This window comes from Vulpes lagopus, chromosome 7 (genome assembly GCF_018345385.1).
Source record: "Vulpes lagopus strain Blue_001 chromosome 7, ASM1834538v1, whole genome shotgun sequence".
Classification (NCBI taxonomy): Eukaryota; Metazoa; Chordata; class Mammalia; order Carnivora; family Canidae; genus Vulpes; species Vulpes lagopus.
The window spans coordinates 105,478,080-105,500,091 of NC_054830.1; the positions used below are offsets into that span (position 1 = coordinate 105,478,080).

Consider the following 22,012-nt stretch of genomic DNA (forward strand, 5'->3'; position numbering starts at 1 on the left):
GCCACATTTTCTATTTATTCAAACTCTACTTCAGTTGCTTTTATATCTTGGCTATTGTAAATAATCCTACAATAAAAATAGGGTGCATATATCTTTTCAAATTAGCATTTTCATTTTCTTTGGGTAAATACCCAGTGGTGGAATTAGTAGATCACAGTACATTTCTTTTTTTTTTTTTTTATTGGTGTTCAATTTGCCAACATATAGAATAACACCCAGTGCTTATCCCATTAAGTGCCCGCCTCAGTGCCCGTCACCCATTCGCCCCCATCCCCCCCACCTCCCTTTCTACCACCCCTTGTTCATTTCCTAGAGTTAGGAGTCTCTCATGTTCTGTCTCCCTTTCTGATATTTCCCACTCATTTTTTCTCCTTTCCCCTTTATTCCCTTTCACTATTTTTTATGTTCCCCAAATGAATGAGACCATATAATGTTTGTCCTTCTCCGATTGACTTATTTCACTCAGCATAATACCCTCCAGTTCCATCCACGTCGAAGCAAATGGTGGGTATTTGTCATTTCTAATGGCTGAGTAATATTCCATTGTATACATAGACCACATCTTCTTTATCCATTCATCTTTCGATGGACACGGAGGTTCCTTCCAGTTTGGTTATTGTGGACATTGCTGCTATAAACACTGGGGTGCAGGTGTCCCAGCATTTCACTGCATCTGTATCTTTGGGGTAAATCTCGAGCAGTGCAATTGCTGGGTCATAGGGCAGATCTATTTTTAACTCTTTGAGGAACCTCCACACAGTTCTCCAGAGTGGCTGTACCAGTTCACAGTCCCACCAACAGTGCAAGAGGGTTCCCCTTTCTCCACATCCTCTCCAACATTTGTTGTTTCCTGTCTTGTTAATTTTCCCCCTTCTCACTGGTGTGAGGTGGTATCTCATTGTGGTTTTGATTTGTATTTCCCTGATGGCAAGTGATGCGGAGCATTTTCTCCTGTGCTTGTTGACCATGTCTATGTCTTCCTCAATCACAGTACATTTCTATTTTAATTTTCTGAGGAGCCTCCATACTGTTTTCCACACTGATTGTACCAGTTTACATTCCCACTATCACCATTTATTTAAAAGATTATCTTTTCCTCATTGTAAATTCTTGCCTCCTTTGTTGTAGATTAATTGACGATGTAAGTCAATGTAAGTGTGGGTTTATTTCTGGGCTCTCTTGTTCTGTTGATCTATATACCTGTTTTTTGCCAGCGTAATATTGTTTTCATTACTGTAGCTTTATAGTATAGTATGAAATTGTGGGTCATGATTCCTCCAGCTTTCTTCTTTCTTAAGAGTATTTGGTTATTTAGGGCCTTTGTGGTTCCATACAAATTTTAAGATTATTTGTTTTATATCTGTAAAAAATAACTGTCAGTATTTTGATAAGGCTTGCACTTAATCTGTAGATTGCTTTGAGTAGGATGGACATTTTAACAATATTAATTATTGCAAACTATAAGCATAGTATATCTATTTCTGTTATCTTTAGTTTCGTTTATCAATGTCTTATAATATTTAAAGTATAGGTCTTTCACTTCCTTGGATAAATTTATTTACAAGGTTTTTTTTTGGTGCAGATGTAAATGTGATTTTTTTCTTTAATTTCTCTTTCTGCTATTTTGTGATTACTGTATAGAAATGCAACAGATTTCTATGTTAATTTTATATTTTGAAACTTTACTGAATTCACTTATTCTAATAATTTTGTGGTGGATTCTTTAGGGTTTTCTATATATAGTATTACATCATTTGCAAATAGTAAAAGTTTTACTTCCTTACCAATTTGGATGCCTTTTAGTTTTTTCTCTTATTTGGTTGCTGTGGCTGGGACTTCCAATAGTATGTTGAATAAAAGTGGTGAGACTGAATATTCTTGCCTTGTATCGGATTTCACATTGATTATGATGTTAGCTGTGAGACTTTTCTTTCTTTTTTAATGGCCTTATTATGTTGAGGTATTTTCTCTCTAAAACCATATTATTGAGAGGTTTTTTTTTTTTCTATCATGAATGGACGCTATATTTTGTCAAATGCTTTTTGTACATCTATCAAGAGGATCATATGGTTTTCATCCTTCTTGTTAATATGATGTATATCACATTGATTTATTTGCAAATATTAAACGATCCTTGCAACCTAAAATAAATCCCACCTGTTGGTGGTGAATTATCCTTTTAATGTATTGATGAATTTGGTTTCCTAATATTTTGTCGATATTTTTCCATTCACAAGGTATATTGGCTTCTAGTTTTCTCTTTATATATATATACATTTTTTTAACTTTTTTTAAATTTTTATTTATTTATGATAGTCACAGAGAGAGAGAGAGAGAGAGAGGCAGAGACATAGGCAGATGGAGAAGCAGGCTCCATGCACCGGGAACCCGACGTGGGATTCGATCCCAGGTCTCCAGGATCACGCCCTGGGCCGAAGGCAGGCGCTAAACCGCTGCGCCACCCAGGGATCCCTATATATATACCTTTTTATTGAAACTCGATTAGTCAACATATACTATGAAACCCAGTGCTCATCCTTTCAGGTGCCCTCCTCAGTGCCCATCACCCAGTCACCCCCATCCTTCCCCGCCTGCCTCCCCTTCCACAACTTGTTCATTTCCCAGAGTTAGGAGTCTCTCATGTTCTATCACCCTCCCTAATTTTTCCCTTTAATTTTCTTTCCTTTCCCTTATAATCCCTTTCACTATTTCTTATATTCCTCATTAGAGTGAAACCATATAATGATTGTCCTACTCTGATTGACTTATTTCACTCAGCATAATACCCTCCAATCCCATCCACGTTGAAGCAAATGGTGGGTATTTGTCATTTCTAATGGCTGAGTAACATTCCATTGTATATATAGACCACATCTTCTTTATCCATTCATCATTCAATGAACATCAAGACTCCTTCCACAGTTTGGCTATTGTGGACATTGCTGCAGTAAACATTGGGGTACAGGTGTCCTGCTGTTTCAGTGCATCTGTATCCTTGGGGTAAATCCCCAGCAGTGCAATTGCTGGGTCATAGGGTAGTTCTAGTTTTAATTCTTTGAGGAACCGCCACACAGTTTTCCACAGTGGCTGTACCAGTTCACATGCCCACCAACAGTGCAAGAGGGTTCCCCTTTCCCCACATCCTCTCCAACATTTGTTGTTTCCTGTCTTGTTAGTTTTCCCCCTTCTCACTGGTGTGAGGTGGTATCTCATTGTGGTTTTGATTTGTATTTCCCTGATGGCCAGTGACGCGGAGGAGCATTTTCTCATGTGCTTGTTGGCCATGTCTATATCTCCCTCGGTGGAATTTCTGTTCGTGTCTTTTGCCCATTTTATGATTGGATTGTTTGTTTCATTGCTGTTGGGTTTAATAAGTTGTTTATAGATCTTGGATACTAGCCCTATATCTGATATGTCATATCTTCTCCCATTCTGTAGGGTTGTCTTATATTTTTCTTGACTGTTTCTTTTACTGTGCAGAAGCTTTTTATCTTCATTAAGTCCCAATAATTCCTTTTTGCTTTTGTTTCCTTTGCCTTCTTAGATGTATCTTGCATGAAGTTGCTGTAGCCAAGTTCAAAAGGGTGTTGCCTGTGTTCTCTAGGATTTTGATGGATTCTTGTCTCACATGTACATCTTTCATCCATTTTGAGTTTATCTTTGTGTATGGTGTAAGAGGTTGGTCTAGTTTCATTCTTCTGCACGTGGCTGTCCAATTTTCCCAGCACCATTTATCGAAGAGACTGTCCTTTTTCCAGTGGATAATCTTTCCTGCTTTGTCGAATATGAGTTGACCAGAGAGTTGAGGACCCATTTCTGGCTTCTCAGTTCTGTTCCATTGATCTAAGTGTCTGTTTTTGTGCCGGTGCCACACTGTCTTGATGACCACAGCTTTATAATACAACCTGAAATCTGGCATTGTGATGCCCCCAGCTATGGTTTTCTTTTTTAAAATTCCCCTGGCTATTCGGGGTCTTTTCTGATTCCATATAAATCTTAAGATGATTTGTTCCAATTCTCTGAAGTAAGTACATGGTATTTTGACAGGGACTGCATTGAACGTGTAAATTGTCCTGGGTAGCATAGACATTTTCACAATATTCTTCCAATCCATGAGCATGGAATATTTTTCCATCTTTTTGTGTCTTCCTCAATTTCTTTCAGAAGTGTTCTATAGTTTTTAGGGTATAGATCCTTTACCTCTTTGGTTAGGTTTTTTCCTAAGTATCATAGGCTTTTGGGTACAATTGTAAATGGGATTGACTCCTTAATTTCTCTCTTCAGTCTCATTGTTAGTGTATAGCAATGCCACTGATTTCTGGGCATTGATTTTGTATCCTGCCACACTGCCGAATTGCTGTATGAGTTTAGCAATCTTGAGGTGGAGTCTTTTGGGTTTTCTATGTACAGTATCATGTCACCTGCAAAGAGGGAAAGTTTGACTTCTTCTTTGCCAATCTGAATGCCTTTTATTTCTTTTTGTTGCCTGATTGCTAAAGTTAGGACTTCTAGTATTCTGTTGAATAGCTGTGGTGAGAGTGGACATGACATCCCTGTCATGTTCCTAATCTTAGGGGAAAGGATTCCAGTGTTTCCCCATTGACAATGATATTTGCTGTGGGCTTTTCATAAATGGCTTTTAAGATGATGAGGAATGTTCCTAGAGGAGAACACAGGCAACACCCTTTTTGAACTTGGCCTCAGCAACTTCATGCAAGACATATCTATGAAGGCAAGGGAAAACAAATGCAAAAATGAATTATTGGGACTTAATGAAGATAAAAAGCTTCTGCACAGCAAAAAAAGAAAAAACAGTCAACAAAAATATAAGACAACCTACAGAATGGGAGAAGATATGACATATCAGATATAGGGCTAGTATCCAAGATCTATAAACAACTTATTAAACCCAACAGCAATGAAACAAACAATCCAATCATGAAATGGGCAAAAGATACGAACAGAAATTCCACCGAGGGAGATATAGACATGGCCAACAAGCACATGAGAAAATGCTCCTCCGCGTCACTGGCCATCAGGGAAATACAAATCAAAACCACAATGAGATACCACCTCACACCAGTGAGAAAGGGGAAAATTAACAAGACAGGAAACAACAAATGTTGGAGAGGATGTGGAGAAAGGGGAACCCTCTTGCACTGTTGGTGGGATGTAAACTGGTACAGCCACTGTGGAAAACTGTGTGGCGGTTCCTCAAAGAATTAAAACTAGAACTACCCTATGACCCAGCAATTGCACTGCTGGGGCTTTACTGTCAAGAATCAGATGCAGTGAAACGCTGGAACACCTGCACCCCAATGTTTATAGCAACAATGTCCACAATAGCCAAACTTTGGAAGGAGTCTCGGTGTCCATTGAAAGATGAATGGATAAAGATGTAGTCTGTATATACAATGGATTACTCAGCCATTAGAAACAACAAATACCCACCATTTGCTTCAATGTGGATGGAACTGAAGGGTATTATGCTGAGTGAAATAAGTCAATTGGAGAAGGACAAACATTATATGGTCTCATTCATTTGGGGAATATAAAGAATACTGAAAGATAATAAAGGGGAAAGAAGAGAAAATGAGTGGAAATGTCAGTGAGAGTTAGGAGTCTCTCATGACAGAACATGAGAGACAAGAACTCTAAGTGGGAAAAGAACGCTGGGAAAAGAACAAGGGGTAGTGGAAAGTGAGATCGGCGGGGGGTTTGGGGTGACTGGGTGACGGGCACTGAGGGGGGCACTTGACGGGATGAGCAGTGGGTGATATGCTATACGTTAGCAAATTGAACTCCAATTAAAAAAATGTCCTGTTGGATCCTATTGGCTAGTATCTTGTTCAGACTTTTTGCATCTGTGTTCATTTTAGGGATATTGGTCTATAATTCTCTCTTTGGGTGGGGTCTGTTTCTGGTTTTGGAATCAAGGTGATACCTCATAAAATAAGTTTGGAAGTATTCCATCAGTCTCTATCCTTCAGAACAGCATTAGTAGAATAGGTATTATTTCTTCCTTAAACGTTTATTAATCGAATTTCTCAGGGAAGCCATCTGTTCCTAGACTTTTATGTATTGGGAGGTCTTTGATGACTGCTTCAATTTCTTCCCTGGTTAATGGCCTGTTCAGGTTTTCTATTTCTTCCTGTTCCAGTTTTGGTAATTTGTGGTTTTCGAGAAATGCATCCATTTCTTCAGATTGCCTAATATATTGGCATATAAGCTGCTCATAATACATTTTAAAAATCATTTGTACTTCCTTGTTATTGGTTGTGATCTCTCCACTTGCATTCATGATTTTATTAATTTGAGTCTTTTTTCTTTTAACAAGGCTGGCTAATGGTTTATCTATCTTATTTTCTCAAAGAACCAACTCCTAGTTTTGTTCATCTGTTCTACAGTTCTTCTGGTGTCCATTTCATTGAGTTCTCAAATCTTTAGTAACTCTCTTCTTCTGCTTGGTGTAGGTTTTACTTGCTGTTCTTTCTCCAATTCCTTTAGGTCTAAGGTTAGCTTGTGTATTTGAGTTTTTTCCAATTTTGTGAGGGAGGCTTGTATTACAATGTATTTCCCTCTTAGGACTGCTTCTGCTGTATCCCAAAGATTTTGAGCAGTTGTATCTTCATTTTCATTAGTTTCCATGAATCTTTTAAATTCTTCTCTAAGTTCCTGGTTGACCCATTCATCTTTTAGTAGGAAGCTGTTTAACCTCCATGTGTTTGAGTTTCTTCCAAATTTCTTCTTGTAAGTGAGTTCTAGTTTCAAAGCATTGTGGTCTGAAAATATGCAGGGGACAATCCTAATCTTTTGGTGTTGGTTGAGACCTGATTTGTGACCCAGAATGTGTTCTATTCTGGAGAAAGTTCCATGCTCTTGAGAAGAATATGTATTCAGTTGCGTTTGGTTGGAAAGCTCTGTATATATCTTGAAATCCATTTGGTCCAGTGTGTCATTTAAGGCCTTTGTTTCTTTGATGATGATGTGCTTAGAAGGTATGTCTTTTGCAGAAAGTGCCATGTTGAAGTCTTCTACTAGTAGCACATTATTATCTACGTATGTCTTTACTTTGGATATTAATTAATTCATATATTTGGCAACTCCCACATTAGAGGCATAAATATTCATGATTGTTAGGTCTTTTTGTTGGAAAACCCTTTAAGTATGATATAGTGTCCCTCTTCATCTCATACTACAGTCTTTGGGATAAACTTATCTGATAGGATGGCTATCAGCTTTCTTTTGAGGACCATTTGGATGGTAAATGGTTTTCCACCCCTTCATTTTCAGGCTGGAGTTTCTTAGGTCTAAACTGAGTCTCTTGTAGAGAGCATATAGATGGATCTTGCTTTCTTATCCAGTCTGACACCCTACATCTTTTGGTGGGATCATTTAGCCCATTAACGTTCAGAGTAACTATTGAAATTTAGTGTCATCCTATTACCTATTCAGTCCCTGTTTTTTGTGGATTATTTTTTGGGGGCTTCCTCTTTCTTTTATAGGGTCCCCTTTACTCTTTCTTGCAGAGCTAGTTTAATGGTCACTTTTTCTTTCTATTTCTGCTTATCTTGGAAGCTCTTTGTCTCTCCTTCTGTTCTGAATGAGAGCCTTGCTGCATAAAGTATTTTTCGTTTCATGTTCTTCTCATTTAGCACCCCTAATAGATCATGCCAGCCCTTTCTGGCTTGCTGGGTCTGTGTGGTAAGGTCTGCTGTTAATCTGATATTTCTCAGCATATAAGTTAAGCCTTTCTTGTCTCTTGCTGCTTTAAGGATTTTCTCTTTATCTTTGGAATTTGCAAGTTTCACTATTAAAGGTGAATACGAGGTATTGAATGGTTTTCATTGATTCTGGCGAGGACCTCACTAACTCCTGGATCTGAATTCCTGTTTCCTTCCCCAAAGTAGGGAAGTTCTCAACTATGATTTGTTCAAATATAGTTTCTGACCCTCTCTCCCCCTCAGTGTTTTCTGGTACCCCAATTATACATAGAATCTTCTTTCTCAGGCTATCATTTATGTCCCTTAGCCTTTCCTCATGGTCTCTTGATTGTTTTTCTCTTTTTTCTTCCAGTTTCCTTCCCTTTTTTTTTGTTGTTGTTGTTGTTGGAGTTCAATTGCCAACATAATGTATAACACCCAGTGCTCATCCCATCAAGTTCCCCCCCTCAGTGCCCATCACCCAGTCACCCCATCTTGCTCAACTCCCCTTCCACTACCCCCTGTTCATTTCCCAGAGTTAGAAGTCTCTCATGCTTTGTCACCCTCTCTGATTTTTCCCACTCATTTTCTCTCCTTTCCCTCAACTTCCTTCCTTACCATCAACTTGTCTTCTATGTCACTCACTCTTTTTTCCACTTCATTAACCCTCGTCGTTAGGACCTCCAGTTTGGATGGTATCTCATTTATTTGATTTTTAATTTCAGCCTGATTAGATCTAAATTTTCCAGTCATGAAGTCTCTAGAATCCTTTATGCTTTTTTTCCAGAGCCACCAGTAGCTTTATAATTGTGCTGTTGAATTGGCTTTCTGACATTGAATTGTAATCCATTGAACTGTAATCTATATTCTTTATCTCTGGCAGAGAGTACTGTCGCTGATTCTTTCTTTTGCGATAAATTTTTCCTTCTAGTCATTTTCTTCAGTGCAGAGTGGCTGTATGAGCGGGCTGAGTCAAGAATATCATCTATGACCTAAGTAAATTTTCCCCTAGATGATTTTGACGAGGTCAGAGCCTAGAAAATGAAATGCAGATCAGAACAAAATAAAACAAAAGGACCAAAAAGTGAAAAAGCATAAACTTTAAAACAAATAGTAAGAAATAGAAGTCCAAGAATCCCAAAGAAGAAGGGAAAAAGTAAAGTGGAAAAATAGAAATTAGGAAAAAAAGGGAGGCAGTACTGGGAGATGGTGGTGCTGAAGAAGTTGTAGTGGAGGGAGAATGTAGTCTACCTGAGGGGTCCTAGAAGGTGATCTTGGTTCTGAGTGTATTAAGTTTTATATGTTAGAAGATGGTCAATCCTAAATTTATATAAACCAGCAATACTTGTAGAAAGCTGCAACATTGACCACCAAAATATAAATGACAAAAGAGGGGGGCAGAATGGGAATGAAGGGAGTATATAATCTCACAGAATGAACCAGCTTGGTATTCCACTTGCTGGTTCTGTGTGTATGATGATCATGTTTTAGAAGTTACTAATCTCTGCCATTTTAGAAGAAAATGAGGCAGAGAAAACAAAAGACTCAAAAAAACATATCTTGTATATCTCCCAAAATTGAATTGAGTACGTTGAAGGAAATCCAGAAATGAAAAATATATCTAAGACATGTAATTGTAGAAATATGAAAGTCAAAAAGGAAGAAACTTAAAAATGAAGTGGTGGCAAAATATTGTAGTTAAGGTGGGAAAAGAGGGAAAATATTGGAAATTTTTAGTCTGATATAAAAGCAAGTTGTAATGAGAAAAGGAAAAAATTTTTTAAAAAAGAGGGGGACGGACCCTCTAGTTCTATATACTATATTATTCCCTTAATATTCCCTTGGCCCTGGAGCTTTCCAGCCCTGCTTTGTCAAGAACTTGGCTCTTACCCTGTTCTTCGAGCTGGTCTTCTGCTATGCTGATTTTCAGGTGTCTGTGCCTGGGCAAGGATGCCTGGCTCCCTGCTGGGTGCAGGGCTCAGTGTGAGCTGTTTATCCTGTGAGGCCTTTGTTCCCTGGCAGCCCCGCCTCTCCGAGGTACACGTGAAACAAGGAAGGAAAACAACAATGGCTGCACCCAGATTTCCAGCTCTAGAGTCAGTCAGCTCCCTGCTAGTAACTAATGCAGTCTCCCATTACTCACTGGCCTAGATGCTCCTGGCGGTGACGCAGGTGCACTGATCTACACAGCAGTTGCAGGAGAGTCCTTGCTGTCCCATGTGTTCCAGGGGTAATGCAGGAACACCAGCTTTGTCTGCTAGGGGGGCGTGGCTCCCGAAGGCTGGAGACTCAGCCACTTCTGTCCGGAGCCGGCCCACCTAACCAATCGCCTTCAGGGCTGCGAGCACCAACCCTTTACCAAGATCCGTAGGCGGTTTGTGGTGCACTTTCCCTTTTGCTCCCGTCCTCTAATAGTGACTCGGGAAATCTGGAGGCTTCACTGCCCCTCCTAAGATTTTGTCCGATTTCCCTAAGGACTTTTCCATCCAGGGAAAATTCCGGGACAGATTTTTAAAGTTCCTGCCTCTCCAGGGCTGGGCTTTACTGCCCGGGAGGCTCTCGCCACTCTGCTTTCACCTGGGTCCTCAAGGTGACCCTCCCCAACTTGATTTTTTATTTTTTTCCACCTTCCTACTTTGCTGGAAGTGAAAACGTTTCTGTAGTGTTCTGGCTGTTTTCTCTTTAAATCTCAGGTCAAATTCGTAGGTGTTCAGGAAGTTTTGAAAGTTGTCTAGGTAAGCTAGTGGGTCCAGGTGAGTTGAGGACCCCTACTCTTCTGCCATCTTGCCCCGCCCTCCCTCTTTCTTTAGTATTGTGCTTGAATTCCTTTTTTTTTTTTTTTTTTTTTTTTTTTTTTTGTCTATTACAGGTTTTTGGTTTGTGGTTACCAGTGGATTCATGTATTACATTTTGTGTGTATAGCAATCTATATTTAAGTTGATGGTCATTTAAGTTCAAACACATTCTAAAAGCACTAAGTTTTTATTCCTCCATGTTTTATGTAATGTCATATTTTACATCTTTTTATTTTGTGTATCTCTTGACTAATTTCTAGATATAATTTATTTTTCTACTTTTGTATTTTAGCCTCCATACTGGCTTTCTAAATGATTAATCTATTACCTTTACTATATGGTTGCACTTACCATTGAAATGTTTTCCTTTCATAATTTTCTTTCTTCTAGTTACGGTCTTTTCTTTCCACTTAAAGAATTCTGCTTAAATATTTCTTGTAACACTGGTTTAGTAGTGATGAACTCCTTTAGCATTTGTTTGGGGGATTTCTTATCTCTTTCAACCTTGTTGGATAGTTATTCTTGGTTGCAGGTTTTTTGCTTTCAGCACTTTGAATGTATCATGCTATTTTCTTCTGACCTGAAAAGTCTCTGCTGAAATAGCCTTAGGGGTTTCCCTTACATGTAACTGTTTTTCTTCTGTTGCTTTTAGCAGTCTCTCTTTATCTTTAATTTTTGCCATTTTAATTATAATGCATTTTGATTGGACCTCTTTGGGTTCATCCTGTTTGGGCTTTTTTTGAATCCTGGACCTGGATGTCTGTTTTCTTTTCCAGATTAGGGAAGTTTTCAGCTATTATTTCTTCAATAAGTTTTTTGCCCCCTTTTTCCTCTTCTCCTTCTGGGATCCCTTATAATGTGAATGTTACTATATTTTATAATGTCAAAGAGGTCCCTTAACCTGCTCTCATTTTGTTTTTTTGGTAGTTTGTTTCTGTTTGGTTGCATTCTGTTACCCCGTCTTCCAGATTACTGATCTGTTCTGCATCCTCTGACTTGCTTTTGACTCCCTCTAGTGTATTTTTCATTTCACTGATTGTATTGTTCCTCTCTGACTGGCTTTTCTTTATATTTTCTATCTTGTTGAAGTTCTCATTGAGTTCATCCACTTTTTCTCAAGGCTAGTGAGTATCTTTATGACTATTACTTTGAACTCTATTAATCATTTTGCTTATATCTGTTCTGTTTAGCTGTTTTTCTGTTATTTTTATCTTGTTCTTTCATTTAGGACATGTTACTCTGTCCTTATTTTTTTTCAAACTCCCTGTGTGTCTTTGTACTAATTAAGTAAGTCAGCTGCACTTTATGACCTTGTAAGAAGTAGCTTCCTGAGGGGCGTCTAGCTGGCTCAGTCAGAAGAACGAGCAGCTTTTCATCTTGGAGTTGTGAGTTTGAGCCCCATGTTTGGGGTAGAGATTACCTAAATAAATAAACTTTAAAAAATTTTAAAAGAAGTGGCCTCCTGTAGAGGTCCTGAGGGTACCCTGTAACACAATCCCCCCCCAGGCACCCAAACTAGGTGCTCCATCGTGTCCCCCCCATGTGGGGTGCACATTCCCTCCAGTTGTGACTGAGCCATTGCTGTGACCGCACTGGTAGGAGCAGTGGGGCCCTAAACTAGCTGGCTGCAGTTAGCCTCTGTAACAGCTACAGGTGTATTGAAGATCAGGGCTTGCTCATTGTACAGCCAGCTAAGAGGTCTGGCTGCAGAAACTATGGACACTATGGACACGCTGGCATATAGGGTTATCTCGTCCTCCACACATCCCTCACCCCCATCCAGGGAGTCAGTTTGGAGTGGTGTCAGTCCCAGCTGGAACTGCCTAATGGTATGGCAGGGCAGGGGCTGTTTCGGAAGGTTGCATTCTTGTGTAGGCAGGTTGAGTGGCTTGGGTCTGCAGGGTAATAATGCCAGGGCAAGGCCCATTTTGCTAGAAGGACTGATGAAGAGTGATAGCACTACCTCTCTAACTGCATCTGACTATCTACACTGGGAGAGGGTAAGAAAAATGGTGCTTGGTAGAGCTTTTCTCCCTGGAGAGATCTACGTATCCTTGCCGTTCTGGCAAAGGTCCTAAGATTAGTCAATAAGTCTTCCCAGGCACTTTTCAAAATACTACTTCTGTGCTGTGCCTTGGCCAAGCTATTTAGCATACTGGCTTTTAGGGGCAGGGACATGGTCTTGCTCTCACCTTCTTGCTCTCCTGTAGTTAAGCTCTGTTTATTTTTAAAACTCCTGGAGTTAAGCCTCACTAATTTTCAAAGCTAGCTAGATGTTACGGAGACTTGTCTTACCCATGTGGATCCCCAAGGCCAGGGTGTAGTGACTAATCCCCTCACTCCTGTCCTTGTGATATCCCTCCCATTTTGTGGTTAGTTTTGCCAGGGCTTTGGTTCCTGATTATGTGTCTGCCTCTTCTACCTTTTTCAATGGGTGGCCATTCAGTGACTACCTATAGAAATCTGTTCTGCCAGTCTTCATGTCATTTTCAGTTAGTTCCATGAGTTAGATGTAGTTGCCTTGGTGTCCATAGGATGAGGTGAGCTCAGGATCCTCCTGCTCCACCATCTTAAATATATTCTTCATTTATAAATTTCCCTCAAAATACTGCTTTGGCTGCACCCCACCACTTTTGAATATTGTATTATTTTTTCTTCCATATTTCCATCTCTGCTAATTTGAATATTATAAAGTCTATTATTTTAGTAGTTACCCTAGACATTTTCACATTCGTTGTTTACTATCAAAGCCTAAAATCAATCTATCAATCCATATTTTTACCCTCTTCCTGATTAATGCAGAAACCTTGGAATACTTTGACTTTTTTTTTTTTTTTTAAGATTTTATTTATTTATTCATGAGAGACACAGGGAGAGAGAGAAGCAGGCTCCCTGCGAGGAGCCTGATGTGGGACTCAATTCCAGGACTCCAGGATCATGCCCTGAGCCGAAGGCAGACACTCAACTGCTGAGCCACCCAGGCACCCTGGAATACTTTAATAGTTTTTTGCACACTTTATTTCCTATTGTTATAATGTATTTTAATTCTATCTTCTTTTTAAAGTCTATAAACAGGGGTACCTGGGTGGCTCAGTCAGTTAATCTTCAGCTCCGGTTGTGATCCTGGGGTCCTAGGATTGAGCCCCATTTTGGGCTCTCTGCTCAGTGGGGATCCTGCTTCTCCCTCTCCCCTCCCTCTGCCCCTCTCCCATCCCTCTGCCCACTCCTATTCATTGTCTCTGAAGTAAATAAAACCTTTTTTTTAAAAAGAAAGTCCACAAAACATTTTTATCATTATTTTATACCATGAGTATTTAGATTATATATCACCACTTTTTTGCTCTTTTCCTGTCTCTGATATTTAGGCAGAGGCCTGTCTTCCCATCTGAAAAACATCTTTTAGAATTTCCTATAGATGAGGTCTGTTCATCACAAATACTGAGTTTTTGTTTGTCTGAAATATTTTAATTTTGTCTTCCTTTTTGAAAGTTATTTTTACTCTGAATATGAATTTACATTGATAGTTATTTTTAAGTATATTAACTATTTTCCATTGTCTGTTGGCCTTCATTATGGCTATTGAAGAGTTAACTTTTTTCATTTTTTTATGTTTTTCATGTTTAGAAGTTCTCTTCAGTTTCTTTCCACAAGTGCTTAGTTGTTTTTTGTAGTCTTTTTTTCAACCATGTTTTCACTTTCTTTTCACTAAACGTTGTATTTTGTATGTTCTATAATTCCTATATCTTTGGTTTTGAGGGACCATATTTTTTCCGTGCCCCTCATAGTACCTTATTTCTTTTTATATTTTGTTAATCTTTGTGACCTACGTTTTTGTCACTATATCAGTGGGGATTTTTAAAGATCTAGGTGTAAGTTACACTTCCTTAGAGATTTTTTTTTTTTCTGTTTGAGTACCAGACAACAAATTTGGCTGAGACCACATTAAACTTCTTTCTTAGTGTGATGTTTTTCTGAGCTCCCAGAGATGTGAGTGACAATAGATCCATTGAGAATCAGCTTATAGTTACAATTTCTTAGGAGAGATTTTATTTTTTTCCATCTACCACATCTATTGTGAAGACAATTTTCCTTATAGCTCCTTAATTGGGGACAGGAAGGGACTGTCGTTTCTGGTACAACCTTCTACTGATTGTGTGGGGTTTCAGAGTCCCAGCTTTGTATTTAGGAAACCAGATTCTACCAGCCCACCAGCACCTCCATTTTGTAAAGGTTTACAGTCTTCAAAACTATAAGTACATTTGAAAAAAATTTGAATTTTATGGAGATTATCTAACATTGATTGCTTAAATGTAATCAGTATGCATAAATGTCCAATCACTTATGAAAGTTTTTTTTTAATTGTTTAAAATAAACCAGGACTACTTGATAAGATAATTTGTTGTATCTGTAATGCCAAGGTATTTATAGTGTGATCCTTTAGCTAGAAGTATATAAGTAGGCCTGTTTTGTAAAAGAGAATGTTCTGATATTGCCAGAGTGGTATTCTTACTGTGTATTTGTTTTGCAGATAACACTGTGAGAGTATAGATGAATAGCCAGTGTCAGATACCATGCCTCGGTTTTCCTCTAGAGCTCAGGGAATAGAAATACCTCAGTACTTTTACACACCTTTTCTAGAGGAACAGTCCTCTTGAAAAATCACAAGTAAAATAAATTATTATATTTTCCCTCCTTTGTTGCTGTTATTTCTCCTTCCCAAACTTTATGTTTTCTTTTTTTGGCAACTTCATTGAAATATAATTGATGCACCATACAATCACCTATTTTAAAGTATAAAATTCAGTTGCTTTTATTGTATGCACAGACTTGTTCACCCATGGCCACAGTCAATGTTAGAACATTCATCACTGGAAAAAGAAAGACTACTAACAAGTCATTCTCAAAACAAAACCAAAATACCCATTTTCCATTTCCCTCAAGCTCTCCAATCTTAAGAAACTATGAACCTACATTCTATCTCCATAGATTTCTGGACATTTCGTGTAAATTTAATTATACAAATGTAGTCTTTTGTGGATGGCTTCTTTCACTTAGTATCATAGTATCAAGGTTCATCTATGTTGTAACATATATCAGCACTTTATTTTTCTTTTTAATTGCCAAATATTCTATTGTACAGATATGCCACATTTTATTTATTCATTGCGCAATTGATGGACATTTGGGGTGTTTCTATTCTTTGGCTATTGTGAGTAATCATGCTATGAACATTCATATACAGGTTTTTGTGGGATAGGTCTTTTCATTTCTCTTGGGTATGTACGTCCCTTAGATCATATGGCTACATAATAATAGCCAGCTTATTTCCCAGTTGTGTAATATAACTTCTTTCTTCCTTTCTTTCTTTATTTAAAAAGTTTTAAAATTTAAATTCAGTTTAGTTAACATATGGTGTATTAGTTTCGGGGGTAGAATTTAGTGATTCATCAGTTGCACCAGTGCTCATTACATCAAGTGCCCTCCTTAATGCCCATCATCCAATTACCCCATCCCCTCACCCACCCACCCCCTACAACCAACCCTAACCCTGTTTGTTCCCTATAGTTGAGTCTCTTACGATTTGCCTCCCTCTCTGTTTTTATCTTATTTTATTTGATAAAATAAGTCCCTTCCCTTCCTCTATGTTCATCTGTTTTGTTTCTTAAATTCCACACGAGTGAAACCATATGTATTTGTCTTTCTCTGACTTATTTCATATAGCATATAATACACTCTACTTCCATCCCTGTCATTGCAAATGGCAAGATTTCATTCTCTTTGATGGCTGAGTACTATTTCATTGTCTATCTGTCTCACATCTTCTTTATCCATTCATCTGTCAGTGGACATCTGGGCTCTTTCCATACTTTGGCTATTGTGTACAGTGCTGCTATAAACATTGGGATGCATGTGCCCCCTCGAATCACTATTTTTGTGTCCTTTGGATAAATACCTAGTAGTGCAATTACTGGGTCATGGGGTAGTTCTATTTCTAATAGTACAACTTCTTTATAATTTTGCTTTTGTCATATGGTTTAAAGCTAACACTGACCAGTTAGCCCTGACAAATACAATCTTAGTATAATTTTCTAAGAGTGGAATTATGGAGTCAAAGGATGTAAATACCTTTTTAGCTCTTAAATGACAACATATTACTTTTAGAAAGTAATCTATGCTTTTGTTTAATAAATATGCTTAAAATTTTTTTTCATTTATTTGGAAGTTTATACATATCATAAGGTGAAGAATTTTACTTTGGGTGGCAGTTATGTCAATGATAAAATCCAGGATCAAATTATATGTATATTTCGTCATCTGAAGACAAAGAGTGTACATCTTAATGGGACACTGTTCTGATGCTAAAAACTGGAACAGCTAGTTGCCTTGTTAACTGAAGATTAATGTGACACTAAAAACTTAGTATTTTTAGTATTTTCTATTTTAATAAGAGTATAATTTGTCAAATTTTCTTTAGGCTTCGGGAGCAGGAAAGAAAAGAAGCAGAAGAAGCTAGTCAAAAGGAAATGGAAGAATGGGAAAGAAAACTACTAGCTCAAGCAGCTCCAACTTGTATGGAGACCTTGTGGGAAATTCCAGCTATTGGGCATTTTCTTTGTTTAGCCCAGCAAATTCTAAATTTGCCAGAAATAGTCTTTTACGAACTGGAACGTTGTCTTCTAATGCCTCAGTGTAATGCTTTTCTTTCTAAAATAATGACTTCTCTGTTAAGTCCTCCTCATCGCAGACCTACCTTACATCGAAGACCTACTTTGCCTTATAGGACCTGGGAAGCAGCACTAAGGCAGAAAGTACAGCAGTGGTACACTGCTGTAGGGCAGACTGAAAATCCCGATAACTGTGCTGAAAAGCTTGGGTTATGTCCTCAGTTTTTTAAAGTTCTTGGAGAAGTTAATCCATTGGAAGAAAAACCTTTTCATGAACTGCCTTTTTACCAAAAAGTGTGGTTACTTAAGGGTCTCTGTGACTTTGTTTATGAAACACAAAAAGAAGTTCAAGATGCTGTACTTGGACAGCCTATTCATGAATGCAGGGAAGTTATCCTTGGTTATGATTATTTGGAAAATGCTTATGTGCATTTTCCACAGTTTTGTGGTGCAGATGTACGGATTTATAAACAGAGACCTTTTCAGGCCCCAGAATTTCCAGTTCCACCCATTAAAATACAAAGAGTACCTCGGATTAAACTGGAGAAATTAAAGTGTGACTATGTCAGTACAAGCAATGGTGAACATAGGTGTAGTAGAGGCCTGTCCTCTGGCTTCAAGAAAGAGCAAGAACTTAATTTTGATGCAACTTGGGGTTCTACTAAAATGAACTTGGATAATCATGACATCTCTGATGAAATGGATGTGAAATCTAGCTGTGAAATTAGAATTCACAGGCCCTGTGAAATTAAAAAAACTGATTGTTATAAAGAAAATTTAGAGGAACCAGGGAGTCCAGGGGAAGTTACTGGCTTTGGAGAGCCTCTTAGTCCAGGTGAAATAAGGTTTATAGAAAATCAAGAAAAATATGGTGAAGCTTCCAGAGTAAAGCCTGAACCCAGTCCATTAAAAGAAAATGCTCTAAAATCTTGCCAAATACATGTAAATGGAAGTCACAGTGATCATCCAGAAATTAACTGCCACAAAGTTGTAAGGGACATTCTGTTAGAGCAGAGTCACAAGAAAATCAAGTTAACTAAAATGAGGGCAAAAAAAAAGAAAAAGAAAAAAAAGAAATTGAAAGATGTTTTAAATGAAAACTTACAGAGAAAGCGTGAAAGTCTTCATTCTCTGGCATTCAAATCTTACAAACCTGAGATCCAGAATAAGTTACTGATCATCAAAAAGAAAGCAAAACACAAGAAGCACAAATCCGGTAAGCTAACACAAATGGGTGAGGATTACATTTAAGCATACTTCATGTTATTCTTTCAATTAGGCATCATGGAAGACTCTAATAGAATGAAAAGTGTGCGTGTGTGTGTGTGTGTGTGTGTGTATTTAAGGGGTGAAGTTTTATATTTTGCCACATGATTAAAACCCAGAGCAGAAGAGGTTTTGTATACTAAGAAAAAATACTAAGAAAAAATAAAACCACTTCTCATAAATGATAGGAACCAATACTTCAATGCTTGGTTGTTCTGTCTTTTCTTTACTCAGATGTTTTTGCTTTTCCTATTGCTTGCCTTTTAATCAGTTTATGTCTTGTTTGTCGAGAAGATATGTGAGATAAAAACAGATGATTAACTCCATGTATTAAAAAGTTATAAAAGTTGTCTGGTTGGGAAAAACTTGTTCACTAAAACGAGTTTCGGTTTATCATCATTATTTCTGGATTTCAGTTTTTATGTCTTTGCTCAGTAACAAAGATAATTCAATAATAAGTTGGCAAATGAGGGAGTGAATTTTGTTTAGCTGATGTAGTCACTGTTATATCTTAGTTATTTAAATAAATACAATCAAATATATTTTATAATATGTAATGTATCATTGATAAGGAAGCATAAAAGTACTATTAACAGGCTTAATTTGTTAAACTGAAAATTGCAAAGTGGTCTACATTGACCCAGGTGATGAAAAACTACAGTTGCTTAAAGTAACTTTGAGAAATAAGCCTTTTAACTTTTATAAAAACCCATTAAGTTATATAAATTAGTTTGATTTGGCAAGTTCTCTTTGAATTGTTAGCCTCTAAAATATTAAATAATTGTTTTAAATTATAATTATTTGTCTAGTTCATACATAAGTATGCAATATTGTATTATTTATTACCATTGTCATCTGAAACCTTTTATTAAGTGTTTATTCATGACCTAAGGTGATTATGACTTACAGGGGTAGATATTGATGTAGTTCCTATACAGACTATACCAATATTAACTGCTTGGCATTGGATTAAAAGGAATTTATATTGTAAGCAATTAAAGTGTTACCACATTTTTTAAATGGAAGTTCAGAATATTTGTAGATCAGAGAGAAAATTTGTGGGAGTTTCATGTCCAGTTTTAGAAGAGTGAATGAAAAAAAACTTGGAAGCAAATTCAGCAAGTTATTTATGTACCCTCTCTGAGCATGTTTATTTAGGTGGGTACAGAAGTCTTACAGGTATGAAATAAAATAATACACTTGCCTCTATACTTTCTAATTTTATCTTCAGAGCAAATTTTAGAAAGTCTTCAGTAACAAAAATTCTTAAATCTGGCAAATACAGTTCCTTTTTCCCTTAATAGTACTGGGTAAGCATATGCCCATTCTCTCTCTCTTTATCAGATACTAAACTCTCTTCTGTTATAACAGTGTTACATAAAATGTTACGACAACAACAAAACATTTGTTTTAGATCATTTTCTACACTTGTCTTTCTGAGGCTTTGCCCTGGGCTCCTTTATTAGTTGTGAGACATTGTGGCTTTTTACAGTCAGTTTTGGGCAAACCCTAATTCAATGTTTCCTCTTTCAGTCTTTTTAAAAGTGGGCTCCATGGTGACAAGTTTGGAAAATGTGGAAATCCTCCTCTGATAAGTTCACTTTGTGCATTAGTACAGGTCCATGCACTTTACAAAACTCCTGTATCGGGTATGTTTTGGAATTCAGAAATCATTAGATTATAGAAGGATATTATGATGTATATGTTTAGTAAGTTACATCTCCTGTTGAGTTTGGGTAGCACCTGTAAGTAAACATAATTTCTACAGAAAAATGTGTGAATAGATTAAATGAGATAAAGACGATAAAGAACCGTAGAACAGTTTGTTCAGGTTTTGCTACCATATAAATTATTCTTAAAACTTTAGTTTTGAGAACCATTTAAAAAAAAAGATTTTATTTATTTATTCATGAGAGACACACAGAGAGAGAGAGAGAGAGGCAGACACATAGGCAGAGGGAGAAGCAGGCTACATGCAGGGAGCCCAATGCAGGACTTGATCCCAGGACTCCAGGATCACGCCCTGAGCCAAAGGCAGACACTCAACTGCTGAGCCACCCAGGTGTCCCAGTTTTGAGAACTCTTTGAACTTAAGAACTGTGGATAGGTGATTCTGGGCCTGTGTTTTAAGGACTGGGAAGTCTTGAAGAAAAGGAACTGTTTAGTTTTGTTTAACCTGGTATTTTTCAAGTTTATTTGAACATAGAACTTTTTTTTTTCAAGTAATAGCATTCTTGTAGAACATGCTATGGGATAAGTTATGTCATCCACGAATCTTCACTTAGGATGAACTAAATTCTATGTGTAGTTAATATCCATCTTACATTAATTACTACAGGCTTTAATTTTTGGTAGAATCTCTGCATTTAGTAGCTGGGAGATAATTTTTAATAGAAAGTACAAAGAAAAATCAATTGAGAATGATTTGATAATTTTAGAGCACTGTGAGGCAGTTTTGCAACTTTTAAGCATTTTTATCTATTTTTCAGAGTTTTCTTTCTAGTTCTTAATTTTTCAGTTCATTTTAATTTGGTTATTTAAGCCTGGGTTTTTTTGGTATATTTTTTTATTGGAGTTCAATTTGCCAACATATAGCATAACACCCAGTGCTCATCCTGCCAAGTGCCCCCCTCAGTGCCCATCACCCAGTCACCCCATCTCGCCGCCCACCTCCCCTTCCACTACCCCTTGTTCGTTTCCCAGAGTTAGGAGTTAGGAGTCTCTCATGTTCTGTCACCCTCACTGATATTTCCCACTCATTTCTCTCCTTTCCCCTATAATCCCTCTCACTATTCTTTATATTCCCCAAATGAATGAGACCAATGAAGCAAATGGTGGGTATTTGTCATTTCTAATGGCAATATTCCATTGTATATATAGACCACATCTTCTTTATCCATTCATCTTTCGATGGACACTGAGGCTCCTTCCACAGTTTGGCTATTGTGGACATTGCTACTATAAACATTGGGGGGGTGCAGGTGTGCTGCCATTTCACTGCATCTGTATCTTTGGGGTAAATCCCCAGCAGTGCAATTGCTGGATGGTAGGGTAGTTCTATTTTTAACTCTGAGGAACCTCCACACAGTTTTCCAGAGTGGCTGTACCAGTTCACATTCCCACCAACAGTGCAAGGGGGTTCCCCTTTCTCCACATCCTCCTGTCTTGTAATTTTCACCATTCTGACCGGTGTGAGGTGGTATCTCATTGTGGTTTTGATTTGTATTTCCCTGATGGCAAGTGTTTAAGTCTGTTTCTTACTCTTAGAAACATTATAGAAGAGAAAAACATTGGAATAGTTTCTGTTGTACATGCTTATAGCACCATATACTTCTACTTTATAAAATTTGTAAAATTTATTTATAATGGTTGCATTTATTTCTAGATTATTTTGATCATTGTCTCTCTTATTTTATAACATTCTTGAGGACAGAAGGTTAGCACAACACATTAAGAATCTGTTGAATAAATACATGAATACACATAATATGGTTAACTCAGATACAACTGAGCTTAACCCCTTAATATGTCTTTTGTATCTTTTCAAGCATTTTTATTTTTGAATAGGATTGGATTAATACAT

General features: G+C 37.5%; 1 protein-coding gene across 2 annotated transcripts in view; it reads left to right on the plus strand.

The window, feature by feature from the left end:
• The window catches only part of KIAA2026 (KIAA2026 ortholog), a 116,363-nt gene that overhangs the window by 45,096 nt on the left and 49,255 nt on the right, over positions 1–22,012 (plus strand). For both annotated transcript variants that reach the window (XM_041761568.1, XM_041761569.1), the window contains one exon: positions 16,974–18,379. In XM_041761568.1, coding sequence (XP_041617502.1) covers positions 16,974–18,379 — 1,406 coding nt within the window. The remainder of the gene's footprint in view (positions 1–16,973; positions 18,380–22,012) is intronic.